The following is a 20,176-nucleotide window of genomic DNA, read 5'->3' as shown; positions in this document are numbered from 1 at the left end:
CCTCTCTCTCTCTCCTCTCTCCTCTCTCCTTCTCAGGGAAACAGTCTCATACACACCTCCGTTAACAAACCTCTCTCTCTCTCCTCTCTCTCTGAGAAACAGTCTCATAAACACCTCCGTTAACAAACCTCTCTCTCTCTCCTCTCTCCTCTCTCCTTCTCAGGGAAACAGTCTCATACACACCTCCGTTAACAAACCTCTCTCTCTCTCTCCTCTCTCCTCTCTCTCTGAGAAACAGTCTCATACACACCTCCCGTTAACAAACTTCTCTCTCTCTCCTCTCTCTCTGAGAAACAGTCTCATACACACCTCCGTTAACAAACTTCTCTCTCTCTCCTCTCTCCTCTCTCTCTGAGAAACAGTCTCATACACACCTCCGTTAACAAACCTCTCTCTCCTCAGTCTCTGGATGATGTGATAAAGGACCTGATGGCGTCGGTCCACAGGGAGCTTGCAGAGAAACAGTCTCTAGCCTTCAGTATGAGCTTCCTGCCCACCAAGCTGGAGCTGACCACCGCCTCGGCAGAAACCAGCTTCGTCTTCGAGTTCAGCTCCCCAGACACACGCAGCAACTTCCAACAGGCCTTCGAAGATGCCAAGAAGAAACTGGGTACGAGAAAACACATGTGCATGTTATTTGACATGGTATTAAAAGGGATTGTTCACTAGAACCTCTATCTCTCCCTTCCTTTGTCCTATGTGTGCAGCAATGAATAAGGACCAGTGGGACCCAGAGTTCCTGAAGGCTATCCCCATTATGAAGACTCGTAGTGGGATGCAGGTAAGAGAGACACCAGCCTGTCCTGATGGTGTGCAGGGTTGGGCTCAATTAGATTTGAAGGCAGCAAATTCAGGAAGTGATTTGAATTTAACATTCTGAAGAAAAAAAATTATAAAATAGCTTCTACTTTTTGAAAATAAATGCCCTTTTTTCCAGTTATGGAATGGTCATGTTAGTTGAATTGAGCCCAACCCTGGTTGTGTGACGTGGTTACCAGGCCATTCTGACTACGGTACTTGATGGAGAACACTCCTACTTAAGTATTCATGGTCCTTTTCCTCCGATCCTCCCTCCCCAGTTCTCCTGTGCCTCCCCCAGCCACAGTTGTCCAGAGAGCAGCAGTGAGGTGTGGGTGTGTAACAGTGATGGATACGTGGGCCAGGTGTGTCTGCTCAACATCAGAGACCAGCCCACTGTAGAGGCCTGTATCGCTGTCTGCTCTGCTAGGATCATCTGCATCGCCGCAGTCCCTGGACTCAAGGGGAGGTTGGTACACAGAGCATAGTGTACAAACACACACATATCAGTCCCTGGACTCAAGGGGAGGTTGGTACACAGAGCATAGTGTACAAACACACACATATCAGTCCCTGGACTCAAGGGGAGGTTGGTACACAGAGCATAGTGTACAAACACACACGTATCAGTCCCTGGACTCAAGGGGAGGTTGGTACACAGAGCATAGTGTACAAACACACACATATCAGTCCCTGGACTCAAGGGGAGGTTGGTACACAGAGCATAGTGCACAAACACACACATATCAGTCCCTGGACTCAAGGGGAGGTTGGTACACAGAGCATAGTGCACAAACACACACGTATCAGTCCCTGGACTCAAGGGGAGGTTGGTACACAGAGCATAGTGTACAAACACACACATATCAGTCCCTGGACTCAAGGGGAGGTTGGTACACAGAGCATAGTGTACAAACACACACATATCAGTCCCTGGACTCAAGGGGAGGTTGGTACACAGAGCATAGTGTACAAACACACACATATCAGTCCCTGGACTCAAGGGGAGGTTGGTACACAGAGCATAGTGCACAAACACACACGTATCAGTCCCTGGACTCAAGGGGAGGTTGATACACAGAGCATAGTGTACAAACACACACATATCAGTCCCTGGACTCAAGGGGAGGTTGGTACACAGAGCATAGTGTACAAACACACACATATCAGTCTTTACTGTTGATGTCCTGCAATGCTTAGCTAACATTACTGACTTCTAAGAAATCAGTGTCCTGCATCCTGTGTCTCCTAGGGAACGTGGAGTGGAGCACTCCCCAGCCCCTCCCCCTGTAGCTGTTGACTCCACCCCATCCCGGCAGCAGCAGCTACACATCTCCATCTCTCATTCATCGCTGGAGCTGACCGAGCCCCCTTCAGGGGCGGGGCCAGAGTTAGTTCCATTTGATAGTGATGACACGGACGATGAAGATTCTCCTAGCCCCTCCTCCACTCTGCAGAGCCAAGCCAGTCACTCTACTGTGTCATCCAGCTATGGCAGTGAGTACTCTCTCACACACATTCACATAAAACCCCAAGCCATCCATTAATCCAGCTATGGCAGTGAGTACTCTCTCACACACATTCACATAAAACCCCAAGCCATCCATTAATCCAGCTATGGCAGTGAGTACTCTCTCACACACATTCACATAAAACCCCAAGCCAACCATTCATCCAGCTATGGGGAACAAGTTTTCACAGACTTAAACACCCTGACTATCCTTTGTCCCTCTGTCCTAGATGAGGAGGGGTCTGGTTCTAAGGACATGGCTACAGAGACCACCAGTAGTGAGGAGGAGCAGGACTACCCCGTGGCCAGTTCTTATGGAGCTCCAGGCAGGCCAGGGGTGGGTGGAATAGGTCGACCCCACAGCGAGAGCCCCATGGACGGGAGAGCGATGCGCCGCTCCTCCCGGGGATCCTTCACTAGAGCCAGTCTGGAGGATCTGCTCAGCATTGACCCGGAGGCTTACCAGAGCTCTGTGTGGCTGGGCACAGAGGACGGATGGTAAACGCACAACACACACAAATACAAACACACGCAAATACACACCGACACGCACACAAACACACGTTGAAATCCTAACTCCCATGTTTTGAACTCTCTCTGTCAGTATCCATGTGTACCAGTCATCAGACAACATCCGGAACCGTAAGAACAGCATGAAGATGCAGCATTCTGCCCCCATCCTGTGTATTCTGTGAGTCTGGCTGCTTTCATGTTAGCAAATATCAGAGAAGTCTACCACTTTTACCTTTTAAATTGGGATTTACTACTTCAGTGTCTGACAATCTCCTTCCTCTCTTCTCTCAGCTACCTGGACAACCAGGTGTTTGCGTCCCTGGCCAACGGAGATGTGATCGTCTACCAGAGGGAGGTGGGGAGTTTCTGGGACGCCCAGTCATCTCAGACGTTGAGTCTTGGCACGCCCAGTAGTCCTGTCACTAAGATGGTCCCGGTCGGAGGGAAGCTGTGGTGTGGTTCACAGAACCGCGTTCTCATCATCAACACAACCACACTGGTGCAAGAGGTATGGTTACAATACGGTCCAGTCACAAGATGGATGGATGGAACGATGGATGGATGGATCGATGGATGGATGGAACGATGGATGGATGGAACGATGGATGGATGGAACGATGGATGGATGGAACGATGGATGGATGGATGGAACGATGGATGGATGGATGGAACGATGGGTGGATGGATGGAACGATGGGTGGATGGAACGATGGATGGATGAAACGATGGATGGATGGATGGAACGATGGGTGGATGGAACGATGGGTGGATGGATGGAAGGAACGATGGATGGATGGAACGATGGATGGATGGATGGATGGAACGATGGATGGATGGAACGATGGATGGATGGATGGAATGATGGGTGGATGGAACGATGGGTGGATGGATGGAACGATGGATGGATGGAACGATGGATGGATGGAACGATGGATGGATGGATGGAACGATGGATGGATGGAACGATGGGTGGATGGAACGATGGATGGATGGAACGATGGATGGAACGATGGGTGGATGGAACGATGGATGGATGGAACGATGGATGGATGGATGGAACGATGGGTGGATGGAACGATGGGTGGATGGATGGAAGGAACGATGGATGGATGGAACGATGGATGGATGGAACGATGGATGGATGGATGGAACGATGGATGGAACGATGAAACGATGGGTGGATGTATGGAACGATGGATGGATGGAACGATGGATGGAAGGAACGATGGATGGAAGGAACGATGGATGGATGGAACGATGGGTGGATGGATGGAACGATGGGTGGATGGATGGATGGATGGATGGATGGAAGGAACGATGGATGGAAGGAACGATGGATGGAAGGATGGAACGATGGATGGATGGATGGAACGATGGGTGGATGGAACGATGGATGGATGGAACGATGGATGGAACGATGGGTGGATGGAACGATGGATGGATGGAACGATGGATGGATGGATGGAACGATGGGTGGATGGAACGATGGGTGGATGGATGGAAGGAACGATGGATGGATGGAACGATGGATGGATGGAACGATGGATGGATGGATGGAACGATGGATGGAACGATGAAACGATGGGTGGATGTATGGAACGATGGATGGAAGGAACGATGGATGGAAGGAACGATGGATGGAAGGAACGATGGATGGATGGAACGATGGGTGGATGGATGGAACGATGGGTGGATGGATGGATGGATGGATGGATGGATGGAAGGAACGATGGATGGAAGGAACGATGGATGGAAGGATGGAACGATGGGTGGAACGATGGGTGGATGGAACGATGGATGGATGGAACGATGGATGGAAGGAACGATGGATGGAAGGAACGATGGATGGATGGAACGATGGATGGATGGATGGATGGAACGATGGGTGGATGGATGGAACGATGGGTGGATGGAACGATGGATGGATGGAACGATGGATGGAAGGAACGATGGATGGATGGAACGATGGATGGATGGAACGATGGATGGATGGAACGATGGAAGGAACGATGGATGGAAGGAACGATGGATGGATGGATGGAACGATGGATGGAACGATGAAACGATGGGTGGATGTATGGAACGATGGATGGATGGAACGATGGATGGAAGGAACGATGGATGGAAGGAACGATGGATGGATGGAACGATGGGTGGATGGATGGAACGATGGGTGGATGGATGGATGGATGGATGGATGGATGGAAGGAACGATGGATGGAAGGAACGATGGATGGATGGATGGAACGATGGGTGGATGGAACGATGGATGGATGGAACGATGGATGGATGGATGGAACGATGGGTGGATGGAACGATGGATGGATGGAACGATGGATGGAACGATGGGTGGATGGAACGATGGATGGATGGAACGATGGATGGATGGATGGAACGATGGGTGGATGGAACGATGGGTGGATGGATGGAAGGAACGATGGATGGATGGAACGATGGATGGAAGGAACGATGGATGGATGGATGGAACGATGGATGGAACGATGAAACGATGGGTGGATGTATGGAACGATGGATGGATGGAACGATGGATGGAAGGAACGATGGATGGAAGGAACGATGGATGGATGGAACGATGGGTGGATGGATGGAACGATGGGTGGATGGAACGATGGATGGAACGATGGATGGAACGATGGGTGGATGGAACGATGGATGGATGGAACGATGGATGGATGGATGGAACGATGGGTGGATGGAACGATGGGTGGATGGATGGAAGGAACGATGGATGGATGGAACGATGGATGGATGGATGGAACGATGGATGGAACGATGAAACGATGGGTGGATGTATGGAACGATGGATGGATGGAACGATGGATGGAAGGAACGATGGATGGAAGGAACGATGGATGGATGGAACGATGGGTGGATGGATGGAACGATGGGTGGGTGGATGGATGGATGGATGGATGGATGGATGGATGGAAGGAACGATGGATGGAAGGAACGATGGATGGAAGGATGGAACGATGGGTGGAACGATGGGTGGATGGAACGATGGATGGATGGATGGATGGAAGGAACGATGGATGGATGGAACGATGGATGGATGGAACGATGGATGGATGGAACGATGGATGGATGGATGGATGGAACGATGGGTGGATGGATGGAACGATGGGTGGATGGAACGATGGATGGATGGAACGATGGATGGAAGGAACGATGGATGGATGGAACGATGGATGGATGGAACGATGGATGGATGGAACGATGGATGGATGGAACGATGGAAGGAACGATGGATGGAAGGAACGATGGATGGATGGAACGATGGATGGATGGAACGATGGATGGATGGAACGATGGATGGAAGGAACGATGGATGGAAGGAACGATGGATGGATGGAACGATGGGTGGATGGATGGAACGATGGGTGGATGGATGGATGGATGGATGGATGGATGGATGGAACGATGGATGGATGGATGGATGGAAGGAACGATGGATGGAAGGAACGATGGATGGAACGATGGGTGGATGGATGGAACGATGGGTGGATGGAGCGATGGATGGATGGAACGATGGATGGAAGGAACGATGGATGGATGGAACGATGGATGGATGGAACGATGGATGGATGGAACGATGGATGGATGGAACGATGGATGGATGGATGGATGGAACGATGGGTGGATGGATGGAACGATGGGTGGATGGAACGATGGATGGATGGAACGATGGATGGAAGGAACGATGGATGGATGGAACGATGGATGGATGGAACGATGGATGGATGGATGGAACGATGGATGGATGGAACAATGGATGGATGGAACGATGGATGGATGGGTGGAAGGAACGATGGATGGAAGGAACGATGGATGGATGGAACGATGGATGGATGGATGGAACGATGGATGGATGGAACGATGGATGGATGGAACGATGGATGGATGGATGGAAGGAACGATGGATGGAAGGAACGATGGATGGATGGAACGATGGATGGATGGATGGATGGAACGATGGGTGGATGGATGGATGGATGGATGGATGGATGGATGGATGGATGGATGGATGGAACGATGGATGGATGGATGGATGGAACGATGGATGGATGGATGGATGGATGGAACGATGGATGGATGGATGGATGGAAGGAACGATGGATGGAATGATGGATGGATGGATGAAATGGATATTTGGGTGGTTGTAACCTCTCTCTCTCCCCTGCAGCACTGGTTCCAGGTGGGCACAGACAGCAGTAGGTGTGTTACCTGCATGGTGAGCTACGGCCAGGGAGTGTGGCTGGCGCTCCAGGGTAGTGCCCAGATCAGACTTTACCACGCCCAGACCTGGGACAACCTGACGGAGGTGGACGTGGCCCCCGCCGTGCACAAGATGCTTGCAGGTAACACAGAGCACACATACACACGCGTACGCACACACCATAAGTCCCCAAAACATCGTAGACGTTCACTGCGCGCGCACACACACACACACACAAATTCAGATTCAGCGCATTACACCTCTTAACCAGTAGATGGCAGCTCCAGTTCTAAATAAAACGCTTGTTCTCTTCTCTCTGTCTGGCCTTCCTCTCTCTCTGTCTGGCCTTCCTCTCTCTCTGTCTGGCCTTCCTCTCTCTCTGTCTGGCCTTCCTCTCTCTCTGTCTGGCCTTCCTCTCTCTCTGTCTGGCCTTCCTCTCTCTCTGTCTGGCCTTCCTCTCTCTCTGTCTGGCCTTCCTCTCCCTCTCTCTGGCCTTCCTCTCCCTCTCTCTGGCCTTCCTCTCCCTCTCTCTGGCCTTCCTCTCCCTCTGTCTGGCCTTCCTCTCCTCTGTCTGGCCTTCCTCTCCCTCTGTCTGGCCTTCCTCTCCCTCTGTCTGGCCTTCCTCTCCCTCTCTCTGGCCTTCCTCTCCCTCTCTCTGGCCTTCTTCTCCCTCTCTCTGGCCTTCCTCTCCCTCTCTCTGGCCTTCTTCTCCCTCTCTCTGGCCTTCCTCTCCCTCTCTCTGGCCTTCCTCTCCCTCACTCTGGCCTTCCTCTCCCTCACTCTGGCCTTCCTCACCCTCTGTCTGGCCTTCCTCTCCCTCTGTCTGGCCTTCCTCTCCCTCTGTCTGGCCTTCCTCTCCCTCTCACCTTATCCTCTCTGCCATTCTCATCCCATCTCCAGGTTCAGATGCGATCATCCGGCAACACAAGGCAGCGTGTCTGAGGATCACAGCTCTCCTGGCCTGTAAGGACCTGCTGTGGATCGGGACCAGTGCAGGGGTGGTCCTGACCCTGTCTATCCCAGCCGTCAGCTCTGGGACTGTGTCAGGGACGCTGCGGTCACCTCTGACCCCCATGGGCTCCGCTCATGGACACACTGGCCATGTGAGGTTCCTCACCTCCATAGAACTACCTGAAGGCTTCGACGTCAACTTCCCCCTTCCCGCCGATACCACAGGTAACCATGTCACTCCACGCACCATTTCTGCTTCCAAACATATTTGCTATACAATGTTTAAAGGGTTACTTCCATATTCATGACCTTTGAACTCCTCTGTCTCCTAGGCAACCCAGCCCAGAGTGGTGTTGAAGGGGGTAATGGGGGTCTGCAGAGGCGAGATTCCGCTCGCCGTCGAGCCTCCGCCCTCCTGCCCGTTAAAACCAATCAGTTGGTGATCTCCGGTGGCGATGGCTATGAGGACTTCCGGCTGACAAATAGCAGTGAGACAGTGGGGCGGGACGACAGTACCAACCACTTACTGCTGTGGAGGGTCTGAGCCAATCAGCCGGCCCCATTTATCAAAACCCACCCCTTCAGCACCAGCAACATACTGCCCTGGAGGATGTGAGGCCAAGCCCCTTGCCCCGGGTCTGAGCCAATGAGAGTCCCCCGACCCATTTGAACCCCACCCTCAGCAAAAACCACACATAAACCCAACCCCTCCGCCTCAAAACCCACCCCCGTTTTTATTAGGTCCAGTTATTTTCTCCGTCTTCTGATCTCTCTGTGCATGGGTGTTGTTAGCCCAGGCTGAAAAACTACAGGGTCGCTTTCAAACCAGGTTTCTGTTGTTGTTTTAGTTTGTTCTGATGCAACTGTCTGTGTTGTTAATCACTGAGTGATGTGTCTGGTGTTTCAGCATGGACTCTGTCTCTACAGACTTTACTAGGAGAGAGGGAGGGAACAAGTGAGAGAGAGGGAAAGAGAGGGAGAGAAAGAGAGAGAGAGCAAGAGATTGGGACAGTGACCAGAGAAAAGTGTGGATAAGGACAGACCGATTAGGTGAAGGATAGGGAGAGAGAAGGAAAGAGAGAGCGGTTGAGGCAGACAGGGTGAAAGGCTACTGATGGGAAGAAGATTGTGAATTCTGCAACAAGCCAAATGATGGACTGATGGAAGTAAAAATGGAACAAGGCCATTCTAACACTCCATCCTAGGGAGGAGAGGAGAAATGGAACAAGGCCATCCTAGGGAAGAGATGAGAAATGGAACAAGGCCATCCTAACACTCCATCCTAGGAAAGAGAGGAGAAATGGAACAAGGCCATCCTAACACTCCATCCTAGGGAGGAGAGGAGAAATGGAACAAGGCCATCCTAACACTCCATCCTAAGGAGGAGAGGAGAAATGGAACAAGGCCATCCTAGGGAGGAGAGGAGAAATGGAACAAGGCCATCCTAACACTCCATCCTAGGGAGGAGAGGAGAAATGGAACAAGGCCATTCTAACACTCCATCCTAGGGAGGAGAGGAGAAATGGAACAAGGCCATCCTAACACTCCATCCTAGGAAGGAGAGGAGAAATGGAACAAGGCCATCCTAGGGAGGAGAGGAGAAATGGAACAAGGCCATCCTAGGGAGGAGAGGAGAAATGGATGGAACAAGGAGTGAACACTAAACGTCTCTGTTCTCTGAACAAGGAAACTAAAGAGTAAACATAAAAGTAACCGATGTGCAATATATGGCAAGGGTACCTACTAAGACTATATAAACATACACGCACACACACACACACTTTCTTCACTCGTTCGAACAAAACACAGCTCGTCTCTCCATAGCCTATGACAAACATACACATACAACTAGTTCTCACACCTAAAATCACTTTTGTGTTTATAATTTTCAAGATTTTTTGTTCTATTTAAAGAGAAACAACATCCCACTCCCGCAGTGACGTGTGTTTTAAAGCATTTGTTTTAGGGAGCTGTAGTAGAAGAGGTATGTTTGTACAGTATTTATGTTTTAGATTTTATTTCTGTCTTTTTACAGCACTTAATTTATAAATGTGTTTTTCTCTCTTTCTTTACCCCAAATAGATGATTTACAGGAGCTCTGACACACACACACACACACACACACACACACACAAACCAGTGCCCTCCGGTTCAGGGTGGTGATAGTGTTTAATCTCTCCAAGCCAAGAGAACTCCCCTACAAACCATCTGGGGACATCACCTTCAACCACTCCAACCAAATGTATCAGCATTAGGCTAATTCCCCCATTGTGAGCCAATGAAGAGGCTAACGGATAATCGGGCGCGACAGGTAGCATAGCGGTTAAGAGTGTTGGGCCAGTAACCGAAAGGCCGCTGATTCAAATCCTCATGCCGACCTAGGTGGAAAAAAAATATGTCGATGTGCTTTGAACGAGGCACAATCCTAATTGCTCCTGTATGTTACTCTGGATAAGAGCGTCTGCTAAATGACTCAAATATAATCGGATAACCTGGTCGTTTGATACTCGTCTGCTGCTAGCTGTGTCTCTGTGTAGACGTATATTAGTGGAGCAACCTGTGTCTGTGTAAGTGCTCTGAAACTTTAGCCAAGTGTGGAATTCTAGTTGGTTATTCTATCTGTGTTATTGTGATGTCATATTGGGTTGACTGTGGAACCATGTGGATGTCATATTGGGTTGACTGTGGAACCATGTGGATTTCATATTGGGTTGACTGTGGAACCATGTGGATTTCATATTGGGTTGACTGTGGAACCATGTGGATTTCATATTGGGTTGACTGTGGAACCATGTGGATGTCATATTGGGTTGACTGTGGAACCATGTGGATGTCATATTGGGTTGACTGTGGAACCATGTGGATGTCATATTGGGTTGACTGTGGAACCATGTGATGTCATATTGGGTTGACTGTGGAACCATGTGGATGTCATATTGGGTTGACTGTGGAACCATGTGGATTTCATATTGGGTTGACTGTGGAACCATGTGGATTTCATATTGGGTTGACTGTGGAACCATGTGGATGTCATATTGGGTTGACTGTGGAACCATGTGGATGTCATATTGGGTTGACTGTGGAACCATGTGGATGTCATATTGGGTTGACTGTGGAACCATGTGGATTTCATATTGGGTTGACTGTGGAACCATGTGGATGTCATATTGGGTTGACTGTGGAACCATGTGGATTTCATATTGGGTTGACTGTGGAACCATGTGGATTTCATATTGGGTTGACTGTGAAACCATGTGGATGTCATATTGGGTTGACTGTGGAACCATGTGGATGTCATATTGGGTTGACTGTGGAACCATGTGGATGTCATATTGGGTTGACTGTGGAACCATGTGGATGTCATATTGGGTTGACTGTGGAACCATGTGGATGTCATATTGGGTTGACTGTGGAACCATGTGGATGTCATATTGGGTTGACTGTGGAACCATGTGGATGTCATATTGGGTTGACTGTGGAACCATGTGGATGTCATATTGGGTTGACTGTGGAACCATGTGGATGTCATATTGGGTTGACTGTGGAACCATGTGGATGTCATATTGGGTTGACTGTGGAACCATGTGGATGTCATATTGGGTTGACTGTGGAACCATGTGGATGTCATATTGGGTTGACTGTGGAACCATGTGGATTTCATATTGGGTTGACTGTGGAACCATGTGGATTTCATATTGGGTTGACTGGAACCATGTGGATGTCATATTGGGTTGACTGTGGAACCATGTGGATGTCATATTGGGTTGACTGTGGAACCATGTGGATTTTAGAGCGAAGATATTTCTATCCATTATATTTCCACGGTCCCCCCCCCCCCCCCCCCCCACACACACACACACACTTCTGTTTCCACAGTAACTGCATAGTACATTTTTATGAACACTACATTGTAGAAAATGAAGTGAAAGACGTCCATGCTAGCTTTCATGTTAATCAAGTAACAAAATGTAGTAGAATATCACTGTGGCAAAGACATTCAGAATTTATCATTCACACTTCTTCTAACCGTCATAATAATTTCATGCTGCCATCCTAGTAAATTTCAGTAATTCTTGTAAGTAACCGTTCTGCCTGTGTGTGAAAGAAGTCTTTATTGTGTAATGTAAATATTGGTATATATTGCCTTTTTTTCTGTAAATAGTGCACCCACACGGTCCTCAATTGTTGATATGAATCGAATGGCATATTTTTATATACTTGTGTGTGTGTTTTCTCCTCTGGCATGCTCTGTCAGTCACGTTTAAATTATAACTGTCACAGAATTACAAAAGAGACAAACTAGACGGATTCTATGGTCATACTTCAGTTGTCATGGTTACTTCACAGTTTCTTCCTGTATCTGTTTCTGATTCGTCACTGTTGGGTTCTTCTTTGGAATTAAATCATGTCACTGGTGCCAGACGACCTGGTGTCTGTAACAGTTCTTACTGCCGCTGGGAGTAGGAATGTATCATGTGACATCTGTCTGTACACCTTGTAGTTTTTCAGAGCCAGGAAGTGGAGAGTACTGATCCATGGACCTAGACAGGAACAACTCTGAATCCTAACTTCTAATTCGGGATCTCAGGCAAGACGGCATTCCTACAGCAGCTAATGTAGCAGAGGTGAGGACTCACACTCTCATAATGAGGTAGCCCCGCCTGCAACCTAAAAGTCTGTCACCCTCTGCCCGCGAGGGAATTTTCCGAGGTTCAGATCCCACCCGTGACACTAACACCACCACAGTGTCTGTAAGTTCTCTGTACCAACACAGTGTATCGTACTGGAAGATCCCTGGATGAAATGGGCTTTATACAAACCATTCTCACACACAGCCAAGTCAACATCTCTGATGAATGACCCTCATTTGTGTGTTCGTACGAGGGGGCTGGGAATGAATGTCTACGCTCACACACTGGAATGAATGAAGACACACGACCGATTTGAACCATGTTGCGCAATAGGCCCTCTGTCTGCCAGAAGAATGAGATGTTGATAGTGTGTCATAGACTCAGTCACTAATACTCACTCACTGTCACTCACTCAGTCAGACCAGTGGAACATTTCAGAGATAGAGAATATTAGGTTTTCACAATCAGTGGAAAAGTTTAGGTATTGAGTAAGAATGTTAGGTTTTCACAATCATCTACTGTTTAATGGAATAATGTTAGCTTTATTAGAATCTTCTCTTTAAGAGACTGTGTGTGTTGGTGGGGGGGGAGTAGGCTATTCCAATTTCAGGCTATTTCTCGAAATGCTGCATCTGCAGGGTTGAGGGAGGGAATGTTTATTAAATCTCAATCATGGAGGGAGAGAGAATGAGGACAGTGAATTTGCATCCCATCCTTTTAGAAAGCATTATCTAAACCCTCTGATGGTCAGAACAGGCTCTTCGACTAACACTGAACTTAAATATAAGCGCAACATGTAAAGTGTTGGTTTCACGAGCTGAAATAAAAGATCCCAGAAATGTTCCACACGCTCCAAATGTGTGCATAAGTTTGGTTACATCCCTGTTAGTGAGTATTTCTCCTTTGCCAAGATAATCCATCCAGCTGACATATGTGGCATATCAAGAAGCTGATTAAACATCATGATCATTACACAGGTGCACCTTGTGCTGGGGATAAGAGGCCACTCTAAAATGTGCAGTTTTGTCACAGCACAAAACCACAGATGTCTCAAGTTTTTAGGGAGCATGCAATTGGCATGCTGACTGCAGGAATGTCTGCCAGAGCTGTTCCCAGATCATTTTGTTTTTCTCTACCATAAGCCGCCTCCAACGTCATTTTAGAGAATTTGGCAGTACGTCCAACTGGCCTCATAACCGCACACCACATGTAACCACACCAGCCCAGGACCTTCACATCTGGCTTCTTCACCTGCGGGATTGTCTGAGACCAGCCACCCAGACAGCTGATGAAACTGTGGGTTTCATACTTGAATCCAAGTTTCAAGTGTTCCGGGCAGGTGGGGTCGTGTGGTTTGCTGATGTCAACGTCGTGAACAAAGTGCCCCATGGTGGTAGTGGGGTTATGGTATGGGCAGGCCCTAACAAAATCATTTTTAGGGTGGATTTTATCGATGGCAATTTGAATGCACAGAGATACCATGACGAGATCCTGAGGCCCATTGTCGTGCCATCACCTCATGTTTCAGCATGATAATGCACGGCCCTATGTCACAAGGATCTATACACAATCCTAGGAAGATGACAATGTCCAATTAGGGCCTAATGAATTTATTTATATTTATGATTTTTTTCTTATTTGAATTGTATCTCAGTAAAATTGTTGCATTTATATTTTTGTTCAGGCCCACTGTCATGCACAGTGCAAGCATTCTTTTTGAATAGGCTACCCCCTATAAAGGACATGCAGGTAGGTTTCCATCATATTGTAATGAAACAGCAGGGAGCAGGTCTCGAACCCTCGACCTTCGAGCCCGAGCTCCGGCGCGCTATCGACTGTGCCGCAAAAGCATGCTCGTGCGGCAAGGACGATTTCCGCGCTTATAAACCCAGGGTCGTTACAATATATTTTCAACTTTGTGTTGATTTTGCGGAAGTTTTGGCAAAAACATTCTTGATATTTAATCCAGCCCTTTAGTAGTCTGGTATAAAGTGTATAGGCCAAGTCAGTAAGGTTAGTAAAATCAGGTGGCCACGTGTGTGTAAACTATGTTCGCGAGCCTCTGTGGTCATAGCAAAGCTGATGATTCGCGAGCCGCCTGTTATGAGGCTAGACGGGTGAATCCCGACAGATGGCTCCCGGTCCCGCTAACTCACCGGCGTTGCCGTCCCGGTGCGCGTGGATTCCCCGCATTGACTCGTGATGAGTTCAGCAGCAGCAGATGAGGCGCGCGGAAAGAAAACATGGGCACACTCTACTCGGGTTTCTGCCGATGACGTAGCGGCCTGTAAACTCATCTAGAGAGTTTACTGTATTTACATTTCTGGATCACAGAGAGCTCGCGAGGGGTAGGCCTACTTCCTACCGGCATTTTTTTTTCATGTTTTTAAAATATCCCTTATATGCAGTGTACGCGAATGTGTGACAATGATCGTCCCAGACCACTGATTTAGCCCTATTTTTCCGCCAATCTGGTAAGTGTATAAACTTTTAGTTTATGGGTTTGCTTGTTTCATGTTATTAGTGAATCGTTTGTTCTGTCTCTTCTGCTATTGTTTTGACAGCTTTTACAATATTTTACGACCCATTTCGCTAAAACATAGTAATACTGTGCATCAATTGGTCCATTTCTATAGGCTATAGCTAGGTTTGTAGTTGTAGGGCTGGTTTTTATAATGAACATGTTTCCTTTCCGAATCAATTTAATAGGAGTTGTGATGTTTTATTTAGCTATAGCAGACAATAGTTCCCCCTCATTGCGTTATGTATAAAGATGGGAAGAATACGTACTACTTTGTTTAGTTAAATTCACTGAAACAATGTCACCACGAGTTGACGCTCTTGTTCAAGTTTATCCCAATATCATAATTTTGTTATAGAGTCCGTGTTAAGAAGAGGCTAGTGGAGCATATTTTGATGGTGCCTGTGTCTCGTGTTGCTCTGTCTGACTGTGGGATAGTACAATGAAAATACAATGGAAGTAATTGGCGCTTTTTGTGAGATGCCCCAGGCTCTGCAGGCAATGCGGTTTCCTAGTCAGCAATGTTGTAATGTCACACGGCGAGTGGAAATATGGACAGCGCATGATGCCACGTCTTTATGACTCGTGTGTCGCATGTAGCCTAGATGAATTTGAGCAGTAGCCAAGGCTGGGCTATATCCAACTGAAACGCCGTGGTGTTATGCCACACTAAACATTGGTTTTCATAGTTAGAAAGTTGTCAAGTTAGAGAGAGCCTTTGTCATATTTTCTCTACTCAGATCTAAACTATCGTCTGTGAGTGACAAGTTTTATGTGAGATGTGATCCGTTACATTGTAACTATGTTCTTGTCCTGTTTGTGGCGCACGCGTCCCCTGGCTCTCCACCACGCGCTGCCACGCATGGGTGCGTGATGAACTCACCGCAGCCTATTAAACATGAGTGAAACCCTAGAATCCCCTTTCCGTGCTGGATCAGTCTTTCAGGGTTTTCACTAGTTACCACAGCCACAAGGTAAACGTGGTCTATATCATAAAAATGTATGAAAACCAAAAATTAATTTCTGTTCTTTATTTCCGTCTAGGCATAGGGTTAGGTTTACGACCACATTTTACGAAGATAAATTGTTCAAATATTCTTACTTTGTGGCTGTGGTAACTAGTGACGTCCGTCTCCGTGGATAGGCTTCTCACTACGGGTTAGTATCACAGACCCAGGTCAAATTAATCCACAGGTAGGTTTCAATGAAGTATATAAACCCTGGATTGCTGATGCTATGTATTGGTCAATGAGAGGCTTTAAAGCCACCGGTCGGCCATATTGGTCCTCTTCAGAAGAAGCAGTCCTCCATAGGAATGAATTGAATTCTATATTATTTAAAGTACTGTAGAAGTCGAATATTTGTTTCAAGGACAAAATTACATCTATTTTTGTTGTTGTGGGGACAGTAAAATTAGAACCATCTAAAAGTATACTTACATTTTAAAACAAATATTTATAATTGATGTTTAGCTCACATAATATACTTAAAAAGTATGTATTAAGGTGTCTGTAATATAATAAATGTGGCAAAAACAAATGTAGACATTAATAAATACATTTCTATAGATTCAAAAATATTTTTTATAAGGAGGGGGAGGACCAAGATGGAGGTGTGGTGGCTTCAAAACTGCGCTCCCTGGCTGTCATCTAGTATATATATAAATCACTTGTAGGTTTAGGTTTAATTCTGGTTCAGTTAGTTGAAATCACATATTTAGTTATTGACTAAGTTAGACTGAACTTAAATGACATGCCTGTGACTCCATATTTAAATGGAGTCAACTGTGGTACTGCCATAGTCATCTGACATAACCTTGATACCCACACTATCGTAGTCTTGACTTAAGTGGAATTTGGTACAAGAGGACTTATCTGGGCCTGTGGACACCAGCCCAAAAGGTACCAGTTGCAGAGATAACTATTCAATCTTCAACAATAAATTGTTTTTTGGTGGGTTAGTTTGTGATGCTTTTGTTATTGCCAACAGTGAATAACAATGACCGGTTAGACTCTGACGCTGTCCAGGGGTGTGACCTACTAATTATGCCATAATTCTTCCATCATTGTAATGCCTTACCTACTGGGTGTGTTTGCCATTCAACTTCGGCCTATCTGTAATATCTATTTGTCTGTGTGGGTTTTAGCAGACCAAGATGGATTACCTCTGGGCATAACTGTCAATCTATTATCTGTTATTGAATGGGCACAGACTTCAACCAGCCACTATTTTAGACATGTAATTCCTCTGATAACCGTCTCCTTCCATTGCCCACAAAGGGCAAACAGCCCAGCAGTGAGTTAAAGAGTTTGTGATGTTCTCAGAGGAGGACACACTGTATCAGCATTAACCCTGCTGACATATACACACACACACACACACACACACACACACACTCACATGTACAATGGACACACACACACACTCACATGTACAATGGACACACACACACACTCACATGTACAATGGACACACACACTCACATGTACAATGGACACACACACACACACACACACATGTACAATGGACACAGACACTGCTCCTGAAGCTTTCTCCAAGAGGAGGAGAGTAATGTTATCATGCAGGCCAAATTCTTGGCAGAAAGTTCCATTGTGGAGCGCCAAATTCCTGCTTTGGTATATCAATAGGACCCCTCCCATTGCAGCTGAGGAGAGGAGAGGGTATTTCATAACTCACTCTTGTCTGTCCTGCCTGTCTGTCCTGCCTGTCTGCCTGCCTGCCTGCTTGCCTGCTTGCTAAAGGCCTGGGGTAGGTAGGATCAGGTATACAGTGCATTGAGAATGTATTCAGTCCCCTTGACTTTCTCCACATTTTGTTATGTTACAGCCTTATTATAAAATTGATTAGAAAAACATTTCCTAATCTACACACAATTCCCCATTATGACATCACAATACCCCATAATGACATTACAATACCCTATAATTACAAAGCAAAACAGGTTTTTAGAGATGTTGGCAGATTTATAAAAAATAAAAATATCTTATTTACATAAGTATTCAGACCCTTTGCTATGAGACTCGAAATTGAGCTCAGGTGCATCCTGTTTCCATTGATCATCCTTTAGATGTTTCTACAACTTGATTGGAGTCCACCTGTGGTAAATTAAATTGATTGGACGTGATATGGAAAGGCACACACCAGTCTATACAGTGGCTTGCGAAAGTACAGTGGGGAGAACAAGTATTTGATACACTGCCGATTTTGCAGGTTTTCCTACTTACAAAGCATGTAGAGGTCTGTAATTTTTATCATAGGTACACTCACTTCAACTTTGAGAGACGGAATCTAAAACAAAAATCCAGAAAATCACATTGTATGATTTAAGTAATTAATTTGCATTTTATTGCATGACATAAGTATTTGATACATCAGAAAAGCAGAACTTAATATTTGGTACAGAAACCTTTGTTTGCAATTACAGAGATCATACGTTTCCTGTAGTTCTTGACCAGGTTTGCACACACTGCAGCAGGGATTTTGGCCCACTCCTCCATACAGACCTTCTCCAGATCTTTCAGGTTTCTGGGCTGTTGCTGGGCAATATGGACTTTCAGCTCCCTCCAAAGATTTTCTATTGGGTTCAGGTCTGGAGACTGGCTAGGCCACTCCAGGACCTTGAGATGCTTCTTACGGAGCCACTCCTTAGTTGCCCTGGCTGTGTGTTTCGGGTCGTTGTCATACTGGAAGACCCAACCACGACCCATCTTCAATGCTCTTACTGAGGAAAGGAGGTTGTTGGCCAAGATCTCGCGATACATGGCCCCATCCATCCTCCCCTCAATACGGTGCAGTCGTCCTGTCCCCTTTGCAGAAAAGCATCCCCAAAGAATGATGTTTCCACCTTCATCCTTCTTCCTCCAAACACGGCAAGTGGAGTTTAGACCAAAAAGCTCTATTTTTGTCTCATCAGACCACATGACCTTTTCCCATTCCTCCTCTGGATCATCCAGATGGTCATTGGCAAACTTCAGATGGGCCTGGACATGCGTTGGCTTGAGCAGGGGGACCTTGCGTGCGCTGCAGGATTTTAATCCATGACGGCGTAGGGTGTTACTAATTGTTTTCTTTGAGACTGTGGTCCCAGCTCTCTTCAGGTCATTGACCAGGTCCTGCCGTGTAGTTCTGGGCTGATCCCTCACCTTCCTCATGATCATTGATGCCCCACGAGGTGAGACCTTGCATGGAGCCCCAGACCGAGGGGTGATTGACCGTCATCTTGAACTTCTTCCATTTTCTAATAATTGCTCCAACAGTTGTTGCCTTCTCACCAAGCTGCTTGCCTATTGTCCTGTAGCCCATTCCAGCCTTGTGCAGGTCTACAATTTTATCCCTGATGTCCTTACACAGCTCTCTGGTCTTGGCCATTGTGGAGAGGTTGGAGTCTGTTTGATTGAGATGAACATCCCTGGTCATCTACTACCTCTGATCTGGAGGACTCACTAATCAATAGAACATCCCTGGTCATCTACTGCCTTTGATCTGGAGGATTCACTAAACACAAAAGCATATTTTATAAATTATTTCTGTGTTGGATCGTGCTCCTGTCTATCCATACATTTTTAAAAACAAGACAATTGTGCCGTCTGCTTTGCTTAATATAAGGAATTCGAAATGATTTATACTTATGATACTTAAGTATATTTAGAACCAAATACTTTTATACTTTTAGATTATTTTACTGTGCGACTTCTACTTGAGTAACTTTCTATTCAGGTATCTATAGTTTTACTCAAGTATGACAATTGGGTACTTTTTCCAACACTGCAAAAAAAATGAGACTTGAAAGGCACATCCTGTTTCCATTGATAATGCTTGAGATGATCGTCAATCCACACACAACACCCCATAATGACCAAACAAAAACAGCTTTTTATACATTTTTTGCAAATGTATTAAAAATAAAAAATAAAAAAATATCACATTTACGTAAGTATTCAGACCCTTTACTCAGTACTTTGTTGAAGCACCTTTGGCAGCGATTACAGCCTCGA

The 20,176-nt window shown here is 46.6% G+C and overlaps 2 protein-coding genes across 5 annotated transcripts in view; both read left to right on the top strand.

Moving 5' to 3' along the window:
* The window catches only part of LOC110503196 (rho guanine nucleotide exchange factor 17), a 107,335-nt gene extending 94,904 nt beyond the window's left edge, over positions 1 to 12,431 (top strand). The window contains exons 11-20 of the mRNA XM_036961715.1: positions 403 to 610; positions 708 to 781; positions 1,080 to 1,267; positions 2,051 to 2,295; positions 2,539 to 2,806; positions 2,913 to 2,999; positions 3,113 to 3,329; positions 7,026 to 7,200; positions 7,959 to 8,234; positions 8,342 to 12,431. Of these exons, the coding sequence (XP_036817610.1) occupies positions 403 to 610; positions 708 to 781; positions 1,080 to 1,267; positions 2,051 to 2,295; positions 2,539 to 2,806; positions 2,913 to 2,999; positions 3,113 to 3,329; positions 7,026 to 7,200; positions 7,959 to 8,234; positions 8,342 to 8,553 (1,950 nt within the window). The 3' untranslated portion in view covers positions 8,554 to 12,431. The remainder of the gene's footprint in view (positions 1 to 402; positions 611 to 707; positions 782 to 1,079; positions 1,268 to 2,050; positions 2,296 to 2,538; positions 2,807 to 2,912; positions 3,000 to 3,112; positions 3,330 to 7,025; positions 7,201 to 7,958; positions 8,235 to 8,341) is intronic.
* LOC110503477 (tumor necrosis factor receptor superfamily member 19L) overlaps positions 1 to 20,176 on the top strand; it is a 166,124-nt gene that overhangs the window by 97,808 nt on the left and 48,140 nt on the right. For 3 of the 4 annotated variants that reach the window (XM_036961716.1, XM_036961719.1, XM_036961718.1), the window contains one exon: positions 12,511 to 12,634. The gene's annotated coding sequence lies outside the window, so the exon portion shown is untranslated. Of the gene's footprint in view, positions 1 to 12,510; positions 12,635 to 14,432; positions 15,115 to 20,176 lie in introns of those variants that run through there. The other variant, XM_036961717.1, reaches the window with a different exon arrangement.

The sequence above is a fragment of the Oncorhynchus mykiss genome, chromosome 24 (assembly GCF_013265735.2).
Source record: "Oncorhynchus mykiss isolate Arlee chromosome 24, USDA_OmykA_1.1, whole genome shotgun sequence".
In the NCBI taxonomy this organism is placed as follows: Eukaryota; Metazoa; Chordata; class Actinopteri; order Salmoniformes; family Salmonidae; genus Oncorhynchus; species Oncorhynchus mykiss.
Note: the sequence above shows the minus strand (reverse complement) of the source record. Positions and strands in the feature narration are given on the sequence as shown.